Below are 19,116 nucleotides of genomic sequence, written 5' to 3'. Positions count from 1 at the left end.
CGATAAAATGTACTTGGATTTTTAGAAGGCCTTAGACAAGGTCCCTTACCAAAGGCTCTTAAGGAAACTAATTAGTCGTGGGAGAAGAGGGAAAATCCTCTGGTGGATCAGTAACTGGTTAAAAGAAAGGAAACAAAGGGTTAGGAATAAATGGTCAGGTGTTCTAATGCAGAGAGGTGAACAAGGGGGTCCCCCAAGGATCTGTACTGGGTCCAGTCCTATTCATCATACTCATTAATGAGCTGGAAAATGGGGTGAACAGCGAAGAGGCAAAGTTTGCAGATATTACAAAATTATTCATGGTAATTAAGTCCAAAGCTGACTGAAGAGAGGGATCTCACAAAACTGGGTGACTGGGCAGCAAAATGACAGATGAAATTCAACACTGATAAGGCAAACAGAAAGTTAGGAGCTATTAGGAAAAGGATAGAAAATAAGACTGAGAATATCATAATGCAGCTATATAAATTCATGGTGTGCCCTCACCTTGATTGCTGGGTCCAGTTCGAGTTGCTCCATCTCAAAAAGGACATAGTGGAACTGGAAGAAGTTCAGCGAAGGGCAACAAGATGATCAAGGGGATGGAACGACTTCTGTACAAAAAGAGACGGAAATGATTAAACTGTTCAGATTAGAAAGGAGACGCTTAAGGGGGCATATGCTAGAGGTCTATAAAATCATGAATAGTGTGGGAAAAGTGAATAAAGAAGTGTTATTTACCCATTCCCACAAAAGAAAAACCAGATGAAATAAATAGGCAGTGCGTTTAATAAAAACAAGAGGAAGTACTTTTTCACACAAACGCACAATTAACCGGTGGAACTCATTGCCATGGGATGGGGCGATGGCCAAAAACATAACTGGATTAAAAAAAAATAACTAGAGCTGGTCATAGAGGATAGGTCCATCAATGGCTATTAGCCAAGATGGCCAGGGATGCAACCCCATGCTTGGGGTGACCTTAAACCCCTTGACTGCCAGAAGCTGGGAGAAGACGACGGGTGGATCACTCCAACTGCCCTGTTCTGTACACACCTCCTGAAGCCCCGGTTGGAGCCATTGTTGGAGACAGGATACCATGCTAGATAGACCTTTGGTCTGACCCACTATGACAGTTCTTATGTTCCTAACAGCTAGTAATGCTAATGTGAGTCACGGACTTAGGTCACTGGCAGAATAGTCCCCCTGGGCCATTATGAGGTAGGGCAGAGGCTTCTCTACCAACTCAAAAAACAACCAAACTTTTAAACCTTGCCAAAAGTTTCTGAAAACCTTTTAAAAATGTAGTGTTTGTATTTTTAGGTATGGTCCTTTTCTTTTAAGTGTTTCCTGGGGAATCTCCCAAAATGGGATTGTGGGTTCGACAGTGTTGTAAAGTACAGAACAGTTTAGTATCTGTGATCAGGGAAATTATAATGAAGTGAGAGAGCTTTTCTTATCTTCCCCATGATAAACTTGCATAATTTGGATCGTGAATTCTGCCATCTCTCTGCCCTCAAATTACCATGTGGGACCAGTGGCAGGATTGGGCCTAAATTCAAATATGTTACCAGATTATTATTATTATTGGACAATGATCAATTTTTTTCTGGAAAGAGACACTTGAGATTGAGTACAGGTCATTAGGCTGTCAGTGTGATACCTCGTCCTTCATAGAATGAATCTGGACCAGGTCCTGGGGTTTGAAATTCATCCCTCTCCCCTGACTCTGCCTTGGGAGGAGCTGGGGGTCTGGATTGGGTTCTGTTTACTTGGCAGGTTTCCATTCTGTGAATCTGTTTTTCCTCCCTGCATTTATTCCAATTTTCATTGCTCCCCATGTGTCATCCAGGGTGGGTTTTTGATTAGTTGAAACCGTCTATGGTACGTACTGGAAACAAAGATGTTTGAGTGTTTCCCTGCAGCCCCTTCTGTGCTTAATCAATCTGCGCTGACTTCATAGAGACTGGAACATAAAACAAACGATCTCCAGCATCCTCAAATAGCTGTGCGTGCTGTGCAACCCTCTCCCCAGCCTCCCATGCGTAGCAACTGGCTAGCTAGAAGATCAGCCATGGGACATTACCAGTTGTAGGAGGTGTGTAAATCAGAAAAATGAAAGTGATGCTCAGAGGGTAGTAATTGTCTTTTTCATTTCAGATCATGTGGTCTGCGAAGAAGAATGCAAATACGCCATGCTGGCTTTGAACTGCGTCTGCCCAGCAACCTCCACGCTCATCACCCTGCTGGTTCACACATCCAGGGGCCAGTGAGTGCTGGTGTTTTACTCATGAACTGTCTTCTGTTTGCTGGAATGTTTTTTGCACATTCTTCACTCTGGGTTGTCTGCTTAACATTTGCATTGGGTTAAAAATAGAGATTTGGCCTGAACTACAAAGTTTAGATCTGGATCTATATTAACTTAAATCTGCCTTGAGAGAAAGGATGCTCTTGTGTTAAAGGGACAGAGACTCAGGAGCTCTGAGGTCTATTCAAGGCTCTGCCACAGCCAACCTGTGTGACCATGGGCCTGTCACTTAGCCTCCTTGTGCCTTAGTTCCCCATCTGTCAAATGTGGACAGTAATGCATCCTTTCTCCCATCCTTTTCTATTTAGATTGTATGTTCTTTGAGGCAGGGACTATCTCTTATGATATGTTTGTACAGCATCTACCTGATCTTGGTTGGGATCTCTAGATGCTATCAGACTACCAATGATCAATAATAATTATAGTTCCAGCCGTGTATCTGATCACCTTCCCTCTGACGCCTTGTGTCCTGGGCCTTGGTCCTGTCCCATTTCTAGTTAAAAAGCATAAATCTTACAAGAAAGAATAATACTTTTGAATGTCCTCTGTGACCCATTGAGCTGGGGCAGTGTCACTTGCCTTATAAGTACAGAAGTCACATACCTGGAGCTGAAATCTGCACACACTTTATTTGGATCCATCTTGAGAGGTAATGAACGGTGGAACAGAGAGACCCAGATGGCTGGCAGGAAGTCATGGGTGTGGCAATTGTATCTCAGCAAATAGCCACTCACAGACGCTGTGCCGTGCAGGGGGGGATGACTTAAGGACTGGCACCGTTTGTCGCAGGCCCCAAACTCGCCCACTAAATCCGGCAACTGAAATGAGACCAAAGTAAATGAGACCCACAGGAGACTAGACTATTATGCGCCAGAGGCAGAGAATAGGAGGGACCGAGATGCCCCAGTGCCCAAGGCCCCTGTAATGGCAGGGAAATGATTAAATGAGATATACCCAGATAATCCTCATGCTGCAGAGGAAGGCGAAAAACCCCCAAGGTCCCTGCCAGTCTAACCTGGGGGGAAATTCCTTCCCGACCCCACATGTGGTGATCAGTTAGACCCTGAGCGTGGGAGCAAGAACCAGCTGGCCAAGCCCCTGAGAGAGAGAGAATGCTCAAAGCCACTTTAGAGCCTTGTTCCACACCGCCACCCCAGTCCAGTATTCCACTTCCAGGCGTGATGTTTCAGAGGAAGGAGATTAAAATACCCTCCCAGAATATAGTGGGGAAGAAAATCCCTTCCTGACCTTGGCCAGTGGTCGGCTGAAGCTCCGCAGCAGAATCATAGAATATCAGGGCTGGAAGAGACCTCAGGAGGTCATCTAGTCCAACCCCCTGCTCAAAGCAGGCCCAACCCCAACTAAATCATCCCAGCCAGGGCTTTGTCAAGCCTGACCTTAAAAACCTCTAAGGATGGAGATTCTACCACCTCCCTAGGTAACCCATTCCAGTGCTTCACCACTCTCCTAGTGAAATAGTGTTTCCTAATATCCAACCTAGACCTCCCCCACTGCAACTTAAGACCATTGCTCCTTGTTCTGTCATCTGCCACCACTGAGAACAGCCGAGCTCCATCCTCTCTGGAACCCCCTTTCAGGTAGTTGAAAGCAGCTACCAAATCCCCCCTCATTCTTCTCTTCTGCAGACTAAACAATCCCAGTTCCCTCAGCCTCTCCTCATAAGTCATGTGCCCCTGCCCCCTAATCATTTCTGTTGCCCTCTGCTGGACTCTTTCCAATTTTTCCACATCCTTCTTGTAGTGTGGGGCATACATCATAACCCGGAAGGGAGCCCCAGGACGGCTGAGCCCTGCTCGCGCCATTACAAGCAACCCCCTCGTACGATTGCACTAAAATGTTTTAAAACTAATGACGTTGTTTGCCCCCCACAACTCCTAGTGGGCGGCTGTTCCAGAATCTCCCCCCTCTGATGGTTAGAAACCTTCTGCTAATTTCCAGCCTGAATTTGTTCCTGGCCAGTTTATATCCATTTACTCTGGTGTCAACATTGTCCTTTAGCTTCACTAGCTCTTCACCCGGCCTGGTATTTATGCCCTAATGTATTTATACAGAGCAATCAGATCCCCTCTCAGCCTTCTTCTGTCCCATGAAATAGGAAGGCAGTTAAAATCCGAAATTAAAATGAGCCTGGAAAGCGCAGCAGGTTATTGATACACACAGTCATGATCTTAGTGCTGATGGCCTAAAATGCAGCCTCATCTTTAAGAGCTCCTGTCATTCATGTCCCGTGTAATAACACCGTATAGAGCAGATCCTCCTCAGCTGGCATGAATTGTCCTTTGAGGAGGATCTGGCCCAGAGGGTGTAGCTGTAGGGAGGCTGGAGTCCCTTCATTCTGTTGGGATCGGGAGGGGTGATCTCCAATGCTGAACCATGGAGATTTGTTACAACACGGAGAGGAGTCCTGCCACTGCTGCCTCCCCTCACCCTTTCCGACCCCATCGCTTAGCCCAGAGAGTGGGCCCTGTGGCCTGCCCGGGGTATTTCTGTACTCCAAGGCCCTTCTGCTCAGATACTTGTGAGACAGGATGACAGCGGAGCAAACTTTGGGTCTTCTTCGGTCATTTCAGGAGGCTGTTATCAGTAATCGGCATGACACATGGAGCAGTTGGGTCAGGGGGCAGAGGTGTTCAAATGCCCTTCACTTTAGTCCGGGGTGGCAAATACAGCACCACCTCTTGCTGCAGAGGGCCTGCCGAGCGTGACACTTTAGGCATGGATTTTGAAGGTGCAGGCTCATCAGTTCCCCCCTGCAATTCTCTTCCTGGCCACCAGCTTCCCCGATGACACATCCTTGGAAGGGCCCACCTGGACTGGCCCCATAATTCCCACAAGAATAGCTTTAACATAAAGAAGCTCCCGCACTTGCTATGGGCTCAGAAAGCATGCTGGCCTTCCAGCAAGGTGCCCAGATACCATAGTGATGGGGGGGGACCCTAGTGAGATCGCACTGTGGTGGTGGAGCTGAGCACAAGTCCTTACCAGGCATATTCTGTTCCTCTGGTTACAGAGAAGGCCAGGAGTCCCCGGAGCAGTGGCAAAGGATGTACGGACGCTGCTCAGGCAACGAAGTGTACCACATCCGCATGGGGGACAGCAAGTTCTTCATGGAATACGAAGGGAAAAGCTTCACCTATGCTGCCTTCCACGCACACAAAAAGTGAGAGCCAGCCCGGTTCGGTACCTCGAAGCCCTGGCATGGGGATCCCTTGCAGCTTTTGGTACCGGTCTCACATGTCGCGGTCGTTTAACTCTCTTGGTAAATAGCGGGGCAGCGGGGACTGGATCAATCCAATTACCTCCAATATTGGTTTGGAAAGGTGCAAAGTGAGAGGAGAGTTTGCATTTGCTTCCGTTTTCCATGTGCTGGGTCAGTGACGCTGGTGTGACACGTTGGCTGAGGCCCAGGCAGTAGCTTTGCAAAAGAAACCAAGAGTCTTTTCGAGGGAGTGGCCTTGAATGTCCACATTGTACTTCTGCCTTAGGTACGGCGTCTGCTTGATCGGCATCAGGAGGGAAGAGAACAAGAGCATCCTGCTGAACCCTGGGCCGCGGCACATCATGACGGCGTCTGACACCTGCTTCTACATTAACATCACCAAGGAGGAGAACTCTGCCTTCATATTCAAGCAGGAGGAGAAGCAAAAGAAGAAAGGCTTTGCAGGGAGAGGGATCTATGACGGCCCATCCAGGCTGCCTGTTCACAGCATAATTGCAAGTATGGGTGAGTCCTTCTAGCCCTCCCAATGGAAGAGAGGAAAGCGGCACAGCCTGTGTGAATGAGCAGAGTAATAATATCTCCCGCACACCTCACTCTGTTCTTCATGGTGTTTGTTTGTTTTTTAACTCCTGTTGAGTCCACTGCGGGTAATTCCTTTTGTGGTAGAAAACCAGGCCCTCTGCTCAAAGGAGTTTTGTGAGTGGTAGATGTCTGGTAATGAGCACATGGCCCCACGGTGCTACTGGGATGTGAAACACCTTCAAAGCTAAGCGTGAGTGCTTTGCCATCCTTTTTCTGCTGAACACAAATGACCCAGAGCCTCTGGGTTGGATGAAACCAGAAACTTCACCCAAGACCCGAACCCAAACCTGAATTTGAACTGTTGTGAAAGCTGGAAAAAGTCAGGTTACTTTCAGTGGTCTCAGGGAGTTCTGTCTAATGGTTAGAGTACAGAATGGGGAGTCAGGATTCCTGACTTATGCTCCTGCCTCTGCCAGTGATGTGCTGTGTGACCTCGGCCAAGTCACTTAACCTCTCTGACCTAGCTACACTGTTTGCTGGCAAAGACAGTTTTTCACCTCCAGGACTGCTCTTCCATTGAGAGCAACAGAGGAGGCTGCAGGGTCGACAGGGCTCCAGTTGTGCTTGTGCATTTGTATCACCCTGTTGTCTAATCCTGCTCAGAGCCATATGTACGCTGTTGCTACACGGGTGGGAGCTGTACTGATGGAGAATTGTGGCTATGGAGTTTGCAGTTTCACCATCTATATAATGGGATAACACCACCTACCTCTTAGGGAGCTTGGGGCTTAGCTCATTTTGCAAAAAGCTGAAGTGCTAAGAGTGCAGGCTACTAAGCATTTCCTGATTGTGCTAATTGCTAAGAATTTCTAAGTAGTCATAACAATCTGACAGAGCCAGGCTCTTGTACTACTTCAAAATAGAGTAGGAACAAATGCTGCCCTGAGTTACACATTCATTGATTTCCCTGGGAGCTCTGGGTGCAACTGGGCTTAGGAATGAATTGATCCTCTTACAGACCCAGGCTGCCAAGGAACCAGCAAGCTCTGTACAGTTCTGTTCCCTACGGTGATCAAGGAACACTCTCCCTGTCTAAGTTACCAGCGGCCCTGCGCTGCAGAAATACCTGCTTTCCGGGCGCTGCTGGATGACACTTCCCCCCCCCCCCCCCCCCCGTGCTGTCTATTGTTCAGTAGCTGAAGAGTCACAGGGGAAAATAACTTTCTGCCATTTCCCTGCTGCAGGGAATCCAGCACCTCCCTTTTTGGTCTCTGGAGAAATGGAGCGAATTTCTCTTTGGCACATTTGTTTTAATCTGCACTGAAGGATCTCTTGTACTCTGCAGCGGTGCAGATGACAAATAAATAAGCCAGTAGCACTCGGCTCGTTGGCTTATTGCAAGGAAAACAGAGGCAGGGGGAAAAAAACAATTAAAAATATTGCCGGCGATGGACTCCCACATGGCCCTTCGCACAGCAGATGTCTGTGTATTCGCCCTTTCGAAATAGCTCAGACCACGTGCTGTCGAGCAGAAGGGAGCTCTTTTCTCTCATCCTTTTGCACACGCTATTCCTGGTCTTCAGCTTCTGTCTCCAGACAAAGTCAATCCCTGAAGTGACTTCTTGAGCATTCATGTGCCTACCTTTGGCAAACGCAAGCAGCGTCGTGTCTTGGGGAGGGGAAGCTCTATAACTGCACCTGCATCATTTCCCTGCCGGTGCAGGAGGATACGTGCTCTCGCGGGGGAAAGCAGTCGGTACCCAACAAACAGCGAAGTGAAGCTTGTCTTGCCATGCACTTTGTTCCCATAGTAGGAGAGTGTAGAGAAAGGCCACTGGGCCAGAGCACTAGAATGGAGCTTTCCTGTTATTTCCCCTCGTGAACGACCGTTGGTTTTTAAATTGCTCTTAGCAGCGAAATGCCACAAGCAGGTTATTTATGTTTCTGTCATGCAGCTGGCCTCTGCTCTCGCCCTGGCTCACAGCTATTTCATAGCCCTCCTGAGTGCTGGGAACAGCTGCAAGGCTTGGGGAGAGGGTTTGATGCATGGGCTCTCAGTCTTCCACACCCTGGAGAGACAGAAATCCGGGAGGCGGCCCCGTGTTTAACCTTCCTAGCTCCGGAGAAGGGGCCACAGGGGATACATAGGGCCATCTTGTCCCCTCTGCAGCAGTTCCCCGTGCTCTACAAAGATCCCTCTGTGGGTGCATGATGGGCATTAGGAAGGGTGGATCCAGGGCCCAGCTTCTCTAGAAGGCATTGTGGCCAGCTGCCCCGGGACCCTCCATTGGGAGTTAATGCTGCGACCAGCAGACTCCGCTACTGTACTGCCACAAGAGACCCCTCCAATGGCCGCCTGGCTCCTGCTGGAGCCTCATTGCCAGGGGAGTGGGGGCCCAAGCACTAGCAAGGAGAAGTAGCCATTCCAGGTGGGAGCTGTCCATTACTTCTACCTCTATACCCTGTCTCATGAGTCCCCAGGATCTGCCGGGTTGGAAGGCCGTGCCCCCTCCCCTACAGGCCTCGTGTGCGGGAGCGCTGGCTTCCCAGAGCTGTCCCTTTCAGGAGGGTTCGACCAAACCCGTGGCAACGTCTGTGCCTGGCCTGCCTTGCTAGTGCAGTGCTCGAACATGCCCGGGAGAGCTGGGAGTTGCTGCAGCACAGGATATTTATGAGACAGGTATTAGTTTGCCTCGGATGTATTTCTACTGGGACTGGGTCATTGCTCTGCACAGTAAATAAGATTTACAGTGGGACAAAGGGATTGCGCTGTGGTACAGTGTGAGTCGGTCGCATTGATCTCAGCAGCCTGCAGACGGGAATGCCTGCTCTCGCTTCGCAGCGTGGGCGTGTACCTGGCCTGCGTTTTGGCCTGTGAGGTGCTCTCCTGCTCTGCCATTATTGCAGAGGGGCTAGACAGCAGCTTTTCAGCAGTTCCCTGTAGCCCTCTGGTTTTAGGCTGTGCCTCCATATTTCACTGCCTAATTCCAGGGCTTATCGTAACGAAGTTCCACTCGTTTGCTGCGGAAAGCAGTGAGGCTCTGTCACTAATGGTTTTTTAACCTCATGGCATGAGCGGGCTCAGCTGTATTTGCTATGATTCATCCTCCTGGCTGGTCTCTGTGAGCTATAACCTTGCCAGCAAAATTCATCACTAAGTACTACATTGAATTATTCCCAACGAAAAAGGCTTGGCTGGATCGACCTCTCCTAGATGTAACAAAATGATGGCAAGAGAAAGTATTTTTGTTCTGGGTTTGCACAGCCCTGAGCACAATGGGGTCCTTCCCCATGACTGGGGCTCTCAGGTGATACATACAACTATAAATAAAAAGACTAAAAAGGGTAGGGTGCCCATGGCTTTACCCACCTAGCTCTCTGCACGCAGCTGACCTGAACATTCCCTCCTAGGATTCTATTCCCAACCCAGCCACTGTCTGGGTTTCCTCATCTGACTTGCTACCATGCAACATTTTGGTTAATAAACTAGAGTGATACAGAATCTACATGGCACACATTTAAATGGATTGAACACTGGCTCACTGACAGGTCTCAAAATGTAATTATAACCAGGCAATCAGGGTGGACCGGGTGTGTTTTCAGTGGGGTCCCACCGGAATCGGTTCTAGGTCCTACTCTATTTAACCTTTTTTTTTCCCACTGACCTGGAAGAAAATATAAACTCATCACTGTTAAAGTTTGCAGATGACACAAAAACTGGGAGAGTTAGATAATGGAGAGGACAGGCACCAGACACAGGGTGATCTGGTCACTTGGTAAACTGGGCACAAAGGAACAATCTGTGGCTTAATACAGGCACATGTGAATACAGACATCTAGGAACAAAGAGCTTCGATCATACCTCCCCAATGGGGGACTCTATCCTGGGGTCAAGGTGGGTAATCAGCTGACCATGAGCTCCCAGTTTGATGCTGAGGCCAAAATAGCTGGAGTACTCCTTGACTGCATAAACAAGGGATGATTGAGTAGGAGTAGAGAGGTTTTTCACCTGTATTTGGCACTGATGCAACCGCTACTGGATTTCTGGGTCCAGTTCTGGTGTCCACAGTTCAAGAAGTTTGTTGATACATTGGCGAGGTGTTCAGAGAAGAGGTACAAGCATCACTAAAGGATTGGAAAACGTGCCTTATAGTGATAAGACTCAAGGAGCTCAAGTATTTGGTTTAACAAAGAGAAGGTTCAGGGGTGACTTGCTCACCTACACAGGGAACAAATATTTGATAATTGGCTCTTTGGTCTAACAGGCAAAGGATGCCATGACAAGATTCAATGGAAGCTGAAGCTAGACAAGTTCAGGCTGGAAAGCAGGCAGTGGGAGCCATTAACAGTGAGAGTAATTCACCATTTTCAACAACTTACCAAGGGTCCTGGTGGAGTCTCCATCACTGGCAATTTTAGAATCAAGACTGGATGTTTTTCTACAAGATCTGCTCTAGGTCAAACAGGAATTATTGTGGGGAAGTGCTCGGGCCTGTGCAATAGAGCGCAGACTAAATGATCACAGTGGGCCTCTTGGGCCTTGGAACCTATGACTGTAAAACCGGGATAACGCTACTTCTCCCCCTCTAGCTTCTCGGATGGAAAATACTCCCTGCAAATGCTAATGCCCAGCACGTCCATTAGCATTAAAGTTACTTGCTCCCAGAAATACCCCAGGCCTTGGACAGAAGAATAGGCTCTGTTGTCTGCATTTGAAATCATGTTTCTCTTGCATAACTTGGCAAATGGTGCAGGTCGCTCTGAAGTGCATGATGCACTTTCTCCAAAATACCATGAAACATTATTTCCAGCTTCTCTCTGGGCAGCCTGAAATGGGGGGGTTGTCAGGAGAAGCCCAGGCACAACAGGAGACTGTATTTCAGACAAATCATTTATCCATTTACACTCAAGAGCATAAACTGGCAAAGATTCTCCCAGCAGCAAGACACAAAGCTCCTCGCTGAACAGCACTGGCTGATGTTCTTGTTACTTGGCTTGTTCTCAGTGGGAGCTTTTTCAAAAGTCAGATGAGAGAGAGATAGAAATTATATTTCGCAAGTAGGTCACTCAGCATTCAGCTAGTTGGCTAGCAACAAGGGGGAGCGAGCCGAACTCCTGCACTTTGTTCACCGTGGCAGTCACCGCTTTTGTAGCTATTTAAAAATATTTGCATTTGACGAAGATTCATGGAAAGCCGATGGTCACGATTTCCAAAAATGACTGCTGAGTTTGAGTTCCCAACTCAATACACCTTAAAAGCACCTGATTTTCAGAACACCCCTCCCTCTGAAAATCAGGCCCCTGTAAGGGGTCCCAAGCTGGGCACCCAAAGAATGAAGGAACCCAGAATCACTTCTGAACATCCTGGCCCAGGTAGGTAGGAGAAAAGAGGTGGGATTTTTCCAAGGAAGTGAGGAAGAAAAGTGCCCAAGTCCCATTGAAAGTCATTGGGTGCCTAATTCTCTTATGTGGGCTGAAAATCCCACCCAGACTCTCCATTTTGAATATTTAATGAGATGGCAACACTCAAGAGCAATGTTCTGGCCGTGCTTTGTCCTGGCTTTGCATGTTTGGGCACCACAGGTTGAGCCATGTATTTTACAGCATGGATGGAGCCGACAGGGGTTTTAGTGGGCAGGGAAGAGGAGCAAGCACTAAGCTGGAGGTGCATTGTCTTTGTGAGACCGCAGGAGGCTATGAATCAGTGAGGTTAACAGCTCCCCGCTGCTATGAATGACAGCTTGGGAAAGAGAAAGATTCATGAAGGTAAAGCTGAAAGAGTTAAGAAAAATGATCCTTGAGTTCTCTGGACAAACGCTGCTCTTAAGAGCCGTCAGCAATGTGGGTGGAGAGCGAGGGATGAGCCAGGGATGGTGGTGTTAATAATACTGCTCCGAAAATTAGGCCCTTCCATTGGCAGATTGCACCATGTTTTACGACTGTCTGAACTCACAGCAACCCATGATCATGGTAAGAGGGATGTGTTGATAGCACTGCTTTAGCCACCAGCAAGATGCAGCTCCATCTGGGCTGCAAGGTGATAGAAACGGCCTCTCCTATAGACGGTTTCCAGGATACCTAGATCGGTGTAGCTGTGGCGCTGTACAAATTGTAGAGTAGGCCTAAATCTCCTTTCCAGCTACTGACTACATCCAACCCTCTCAGGCTATTATGGACATACACAACTAGGTTTTTACTGGCCATTTGGAAAGAGACAAAGTGGTTCCACTTAAACATAAAAGGATATGAGACATATTAGTCTGGCATGGATATTTTGCCGGTGACTTCTCATCGTATTTTTTAAATTCCCAGGTGTCTGACATTTTCATTTGACTATGACTAATCCATGGGTTTAAAACAAAAATCTCTTTTCCAGTCATTCTTGTATGTAATATTCTCCTTGGATCCATGCTCCGGTCTCTATTGTGGCCAAAACTGTACCCACATTTTAACAAGAACTTGGACATAGTTTAATGAACTTGGAATGTGGAACTTATTTATGAATGCAAGAAAATGAGCGGTTTGAAACATTTTTTCTTTGAATCTCAAATGTTTGAGGATTCTTTGGTGAGGAATGTCGGTGGCAAGGGTGTAATTCATAAGTGTGTAAGGGATTTAAGAGACTTGAAGTTCAGTAGGACTTGCGCTCCTAAATCCCTCAGTGTTTCTGATAATCTCTCCCATGAAAAACAGTATGGTAACCAAAAGCCTTGTAGTTCTACAGCTAAGACTTTTCCGAAAAAGAAAAGCCCAGACTATTCATTATAGTTAAGGCTACGTTTTAGTCACAGGTAGTTTTAGTAAAAGTCATGGACAGGTCATGGGCAGTAAACAAAAATTCACAGCCCCGTGACCTGTCCATGACTTTTACTATATACCCCTAACTAAAACTTGGGTGGGGGGCCGTGGGTGCTCCGGGGGGTGTGGCATCCGTAACTTCCATGACCTCCGTGACAGACTTGCAGGCTTAGTTATAGCTCATAATGCCAGTGGCTGCTTGCTCCGTTGTGGGGTTACTGCTTTCAGCATTCAAAAAGAGCATAAGATCTGCTGATGAGCTGCTTGGAAACCAGGCCACGTGAGGAGGGGAGCAGCTGCCACGCGGGGGTATTTTCACATTGTATGTTATGATGTGATTTTTCTGCACCAAGCTTTTAGGACTCCCGAATGTTCGTAAGCAGCAAAATACTTGCTATAGCAACCGTGCAAGCAAGCAGAATGTTCTCATTTTTGAAACTATGGGAGACAGTGGTTGCCCTCAGATGTTCCAGTCAAATATGGGTTATTTTGAGTTCAAATATAGTCAGAAAATGTATTGTGCTATCCGGGGAATTCAGTGAGTTGGAAAAATAGCAATTAGAATCACAGATAAGAACGGGTTGAATTGAGGGAAGACGTTACCCCTCTTAAACCCTCCCAAAATCCAGCTCTGTCCCTGTGAGATGCCAAAATGAGACTTCCCTCACAAGAGAGCTCCATAATCTGATCATCCGTTGCCTGTCATGTGAGCTCTGCTGAGCAATGAAATTGTTCATTAGAGTGTTTACATGTTTATTGTTTGACTTCAGAGTCAATGTCCCCTTGGAATTGAATCGCATAAGCTCAGGTATAAATGTTCTCCACATTTTCAGAATGGGTTACTTCAAGTTTTGTCAGATATTTTTCTCCAAGATTTTTATAAATCAGACCAATTTTCTAAATTCCCAATGAAGGATTGAAATCTTGCCTGTCGAGGGCTTTGGATGTCATTGTGAATATGTCAGAAAGCCTGAGAAGTGCAAATATTTCCCAGCCGTACAGTGAAGGGGGCACCTTGTATATCGATCATTACCCTGATGAACACAGATTCAGTTCTGCTCTATCGCAAACCTCTGTCAGTACAAGGGTTCAATCCTGCAAGGTTCTGAGCACTCTGGCCCCGATCCAAAACACATAAGTACATGCTTAGCTTTACGAGTGCAAGCAGTCCTATTGATACAGCAGAGCTAGTGAAAGTTCCCGTCTTGTGTCTGGGATATAAGTATTTGGCTACCCTTTATATCAAAGTTCCATTTATAAATTATTAATAGCTGTCTTAATAAAGAAGTAACCAATTTTTATAGAGTCTAATGGGTCAATAGGTTGCTTAGAACCATCCGCAACACCTTATGCTGATGTGCTTAGAACCATCTGGTAATATGGCCTACTGATGTCTGTAACATGCTTATACCATCTATTCATCATTTGCTCGCTGATTTTGTAGACGGTTTATAAATAGAACCGTAATACAAAGTGTAACTGGACGTTCTTCCTGTCCTTTCTTCCCCGCAGTGCCATTGCATAAGACACTGGACAGAATCATTATTTATTGCTATTTATATTGTCTTTCCTCCCTCTTCCTTTCCAGGTACAGTAGCCATGGACCTGCAGAACACAGAATGTCGCCCTGTTAACAGCAGCAAGCTAACCCTGCCATCAGAAAATGGCTCGGGTAACAGACGGCCCAGCATTGCCCCGGTCCTAGAGCTAGCAGACAGCTCCTCCCTCCTGCCCTGTGATCTGCTCAGCGACCAGTCAGAAGACGAGATGACGCAGTCAGATGACGAAGGACTTACTGTTGTAGAGTGAGTTGCCATTTGAGAGCATCATCTCTTAATGTTAGTGTCACTGCATCAGGATAAGCAATCAGCTCTGTGTGGCTTGGGATTTTCAAAAGACTTTAAGGGGCTTCTGTGTCCAATTACCATCGTCTTTCAGCTAACTCCATTATTATTATTATTATTTCATTATTTATATTGTGGTAGTGAGTAAAGAGTCCTGATCATGAATCAGGATGGTGGTGGTTGTAGAAACGCATGCCAAAAATGGCACCTGCCTGAAATTGCTTACAATCTAAGTACCATAGGTTCCTTTGAAAACCCAGCTGTGATGTTAAAAGTTGGTGAGCTTGCTACAATTATTATTTACTTATTTATATTGGGATAACCTCTTATTGTACCTACCTAAGCAAGCTGCACTTCTGAGCTGTGCTTTGAGTTGATACAATGAGACATCTCTCAACAATTTGCAATAAATACACATTCTTTGCGGTTTTTGTAAATCCATCTGGGTTTAACATAACCCTGTCTCTAAATCTAATAACAGTTACCATTTATCTTGTCTCTTCCATCTTCAAAGCACTGGGCACACATGTATTCAGCTAAATCTCAATTTAATTGAATTAAAGATTGTCTCAAAAAAAAAAAGTTTGAGAGATGCAGAAATTGCTGGAAATTGAACATAGTTGTAAGCCTATGTTAGAGTAACAGTAAATACTGCAGGTTGTTCAAAAGAAGAGAGAGGTTTAGAAAGTTAGGAATGACCAGACTGGCTCAGATCAGTGGCCTGCTTCTCACAGTGGTCTGCACCAGTTGTTTCAGAGAAAGGTGCAAGAAGCCTTGCAGAAGGCAGTTATTCAAAGAGGGAAATATTTGTGGTGCATAAACTATATTTGAGCTATAAAAGCACCATGTTGCAATTTTTGAGCATGCATCCTTAAAAGCAAAGATCCTGCACTGAAGGGTGCTACTCTGTATGATGCCATCGGGTAATTCGATCAACCCCAGGGTGGCAAGGAAAAGGAATGAGGAATTGTGCCTAGACAGGCCCTCGCTAAAATACAGTCATACAGGCCTGCCTATCTGGATTGGAGTTATGGAACAATAAAATCAGATATAAGGGAATTTGCGATCTGAGCTGTGTTCTGTGGGGTTTTTCTTTTTCATCAAGGGACACCTCAGTTAAAGGTACAGCAATAAAATGATCTCATATTGCAGCTGCTTGAATAATAGAAATTAGGGGTGGAGGAGACCTAAGAGGTAGGCTGTCTCCTCCAACTCATAGCCAGTGCACCATGGTTCCCCACTGTGTATTGTTGAATGTTTTCTCTGGTTTAGTTCAGGTGACCCGGGCAGTGGTTTTTCTATCACTTCTCTTGGGTCACCATTCCAAAGTCTAATGTCTTGGCTACACTGAGGATTTGCCACCATCCCAGCCTGAGTTAAGCTCCACCAGTATAAAGTGCCGCTTTCCTGGTTCGCACTAGGAGTTTGTACTAGTGCAGTGATGGCAGTGACTGAAGGCAGGAATCGGGGGTAGGGAAGACAAAGCCCAATGAGCTTCAACATTAGGGAATTTTTCCTGCTATCCAGACTAAATTTTCCTTTGGTGAATTTTTCTCATGACTCCTACTTATATACTTCAGCTGTTAATTTACACCTGTGTGAAACACACCAAGAAAGCATTAGTCTGCCCTGGGATGGACAAAGGGAGAGTAGTGATCCTGCTCAGCTTTGAATCAGGGATTTTCTCCGGTGAGGCCCCCCTGGCTGTTGCCTGCAGACGCTGTAACAAAGCATCTGACTTTTGTTTATTACTGATAAGCTACAGGCACGAGAGTTGAACAGTTAATCGGTGTTTTGTATGCACAGCCCCTGGTGCCGTGGGGCTTTGTTCCCGATTAAGTCCACTGGGCATGACCATAATATGAACGTTAAATAATACTATTGATAGCACATTGCTAAGGCCTTGATCTTGGTCCTGATAAAATCAGTGGGACTTTCGACTTCCAAGAGAGCAAGACCAGTATTGAAGTGCAATGCAGGAATCACCATCGAGAACCGAAAAAAGTCCTCAGATCTGTGCTGTCTATTAAGATAGCCAGCAGGGCTCATCTTGGTATTTCGCATTTCCCAGTGGAGTGGAAGAACAAACCCAATGAAATTATTTTACCCTTCACTAAAATCCTGTTTGCATAAATTAACCTCCCGTTAATAGTTTTGACTCTGCTTCTGCTATATTGCTGTGGAAACTGTGATTGAATGTTATCCGCGATGACATGCTGAGCCGAGCAGAAATTACGTCAACGTTTATGATGTTAATACAATGGTGCTGGAGCAACACCATGTGGTCAGTTCAGTATGTTCAAAACATTAACTTCTCAGGCACTGACGGTGAAGCAGTTTTGCCTTATTCACAGTTCCTTGCTTGCCGTTTTGGACAAGCATCCCTTGATCTCTGAATAAGTCACACTGAGCTAGAAGCACTTTGTGGACTAAGGAGAATTTTCCCACCAGCTCCCTTTCCTCTGCTACCTCCGGGGCAGCGAAGGGATTGTATTCGGCATTCTCCATCATTAGGGAAATAAAATGTTGATTCCATCTGTAAAAATATTCATTTAAAGTAGCAGTCGGCATTGCATTCATTTGTGACATGGCTTTAATAAATCGTGTGTGTTTGTGTGTGTGTGTTTCTGTGTGTGTTGGTTCTTACAAGATAAACAATTTGTGCAGATGCATGTGTCCACGCTCACACAAATTTATCTGGCTTATAATTTAACGTATACTTTTAATTACTTTGTAAGCTAAAAGCTTTCTATTCCTTCCGCTATATCAGAAACACAAATTACAGTATGTCCAGGATGTTTAAAAAAACCCACCTACAAATGTGCTGTGAGACTGTGAATCTGAATCGGGCTTGGAACGCTGTGCCATTCTGTGTTGTTTAGATTTAAGATGTAGGTTCAGGCCCATTGCTGTTAAAAGTTGCTAGATGCCTTTATCTTCCACAGTCTGCTTAGTTCCCTGGCTGTCCATGAGAACAAAGACTTTAAAAGATATTTCCAGAGCCTGGGCATGGCAAAAGTATTTTCAAAGAAACTTATCTTGAAAAATTCCCAGGCTGTTTTGGAAGAATTTATAAAACATCCTTAGTGTGATCTGCATAAACCCATGAGGTTCCAGTGTTTCTAAACAGTCTGTGTATGGACAAATGTGTTTGCCAGGGCAAATAAGTGTTCCTTGTGTGTGAAAAATATACATGTGCCCTGATGCATGTTGTCTCCTCTGCAGATATGTGAAAGGCTACCCCCCGAACTCGCCCTATATTGGGAGTTCTCCCACTTTGTGCCACCTTCTACCTGTAAAAGCCCCTTTCTGCTGCTTGAGGTTGGACAAGGTAAGAGGCTGCAGTGACCGTATTTAAAGGTTCCAGTGATGTTATTTGCACTTGCATTTGTGGCAGGAGCTTGAAGCATGTTGCTAAGGTAGGGCAGCATTATTCCCCCCAGTGGTGAGAACACAAGCCTGGGACTTCGGAGACCAGGGGTCAGCTCCACCACAGATTTTGTATGTGATCTTGGGCAAGTCACTAAATCTGTGTATCAACTCCCCATCTGTAAAATGGGGACATTAGTATTTTCCCTAGTCCCAGGGGTGGAAAGAGGATAAATACATTAAAGATTGTGAGGAGATCAATACAGCTATGGGGGCCATATATGCACCTTAGATAGACAGAAGTGCAGTTACACTGGGTCAGTGATAGGGAGAGAATAGACCCTACATCTGCACATAGCCCTGTGTGTTAGCACTGGACCATGCTGCTGGTTGGAGTTGTACGAAGCACACAGCAGGGGGAATAGATGTAATGCTTACTTGGGAAAACGAGAATGTGAAAACACCTGCTTTTTGGCAGCAGCTCAAACGTGCCAGGCTAGTCCTGTGCAGACCCCGTGCAGCAGAATGAGTCATGCAGGAGATGTGATATGTCGACTGGTGGTTACTTTGTGGCTTTGTAAAGTGTGTTTGCTTTCCTCGCACTGTTATCTGTGAGAGGGCTGGAAACATTTTATTGAAAAGACGCAGGAACTTCTCTAGTTTTCTGGGGTAAACTTTTCCTTTTAAGCAATACTTACAGGGCTTTGTACAACCGGGTGGCTGTTTTCTGTGTATTGCACCTTGAAGTTCCCAGGAGATTGGTGTCTTCAGTGGCAGCTGCCATTTTGCGAGGCAGGATGAGGCAGCATGTTACAGAGCAGACACTGTGCTCACTCCCAGTGAGACTTTACTTTTGTTCTTCCTTTGCTTGTTTTTCCTTAATATAACCTAACTCATTCTGAGGAGGGGCCAGTGCGGCTGCTTTACATTGCCCTGCCAGTGAAAATTAGTCTGAAAGACTGATTGACTGAGCCTGGCAGAGTGACCCCCGTTTAAGCCTGATCTTCCAGTGACATGGAGCCAATTTACTCGCCAGGACACCTTCATGCATCAGT

At 46.2% G+C, this 19,116-nt stretch overlaps 1 protein-coding gene across 4 annotated transcripts in view; it reads left to right on the top strand.

The window, feature by feature from the left end:
* KCNT1 (potassium sodium-activated channel subfamily T member 1) overlaps positions 1 to 19,116 on the top strand; it is a 134,093-nt gene that overhangs the window by 86,684 nt on the left and 28,293 nt on the right. For all 4 annotated transcript variants that reach the window (XM_034751933.1, XM_034751932.1, XM_034751935.1 and 1 more), the window contains 5 exons: positions 2,140 to 2,248; positions 5,319 to 5,468; positions 5,794 to 6,032; positions 14,437 to 14,653; positions 17,918 to 18,023. In XM_034751933.1, coding sequence (XP_034607824.1) covers positions 2,140 to 2,248; positions 5,319 to 5,468; positions 5,794 to 6,032; positions 14,437 to 14,653; positions 17,918 to 18,023 — 821 coding nt within the window. The remainder of the gene's footprint in view (positions 1 to 2,139; positions 2,249 to 5,318; positions 5,469 to 5,793; positions 6,033 to 14,436; positions 14,654 to 17,917; positions 18,024 to 19,116) is intronic.

This window comes from Trachemys scripta, chromosome 17 (genome assembly GCF_013100865.1).
Source record: "Trachemys scripta elegans isolate TJP31775 chromosome 17, CAS_Tse_1.0, whole genome shotgun sequence".
Classification (NCBI taxonomy): Eukaryota; Metazoa; Chordata; order Testudines; family Emydidae; genus Trachemys; species Trachemys scripta.
Note: the sequence above shows the minus strand (reverse complement) of the source record. Positions and strands in the feature narration are given on the sequence as shown.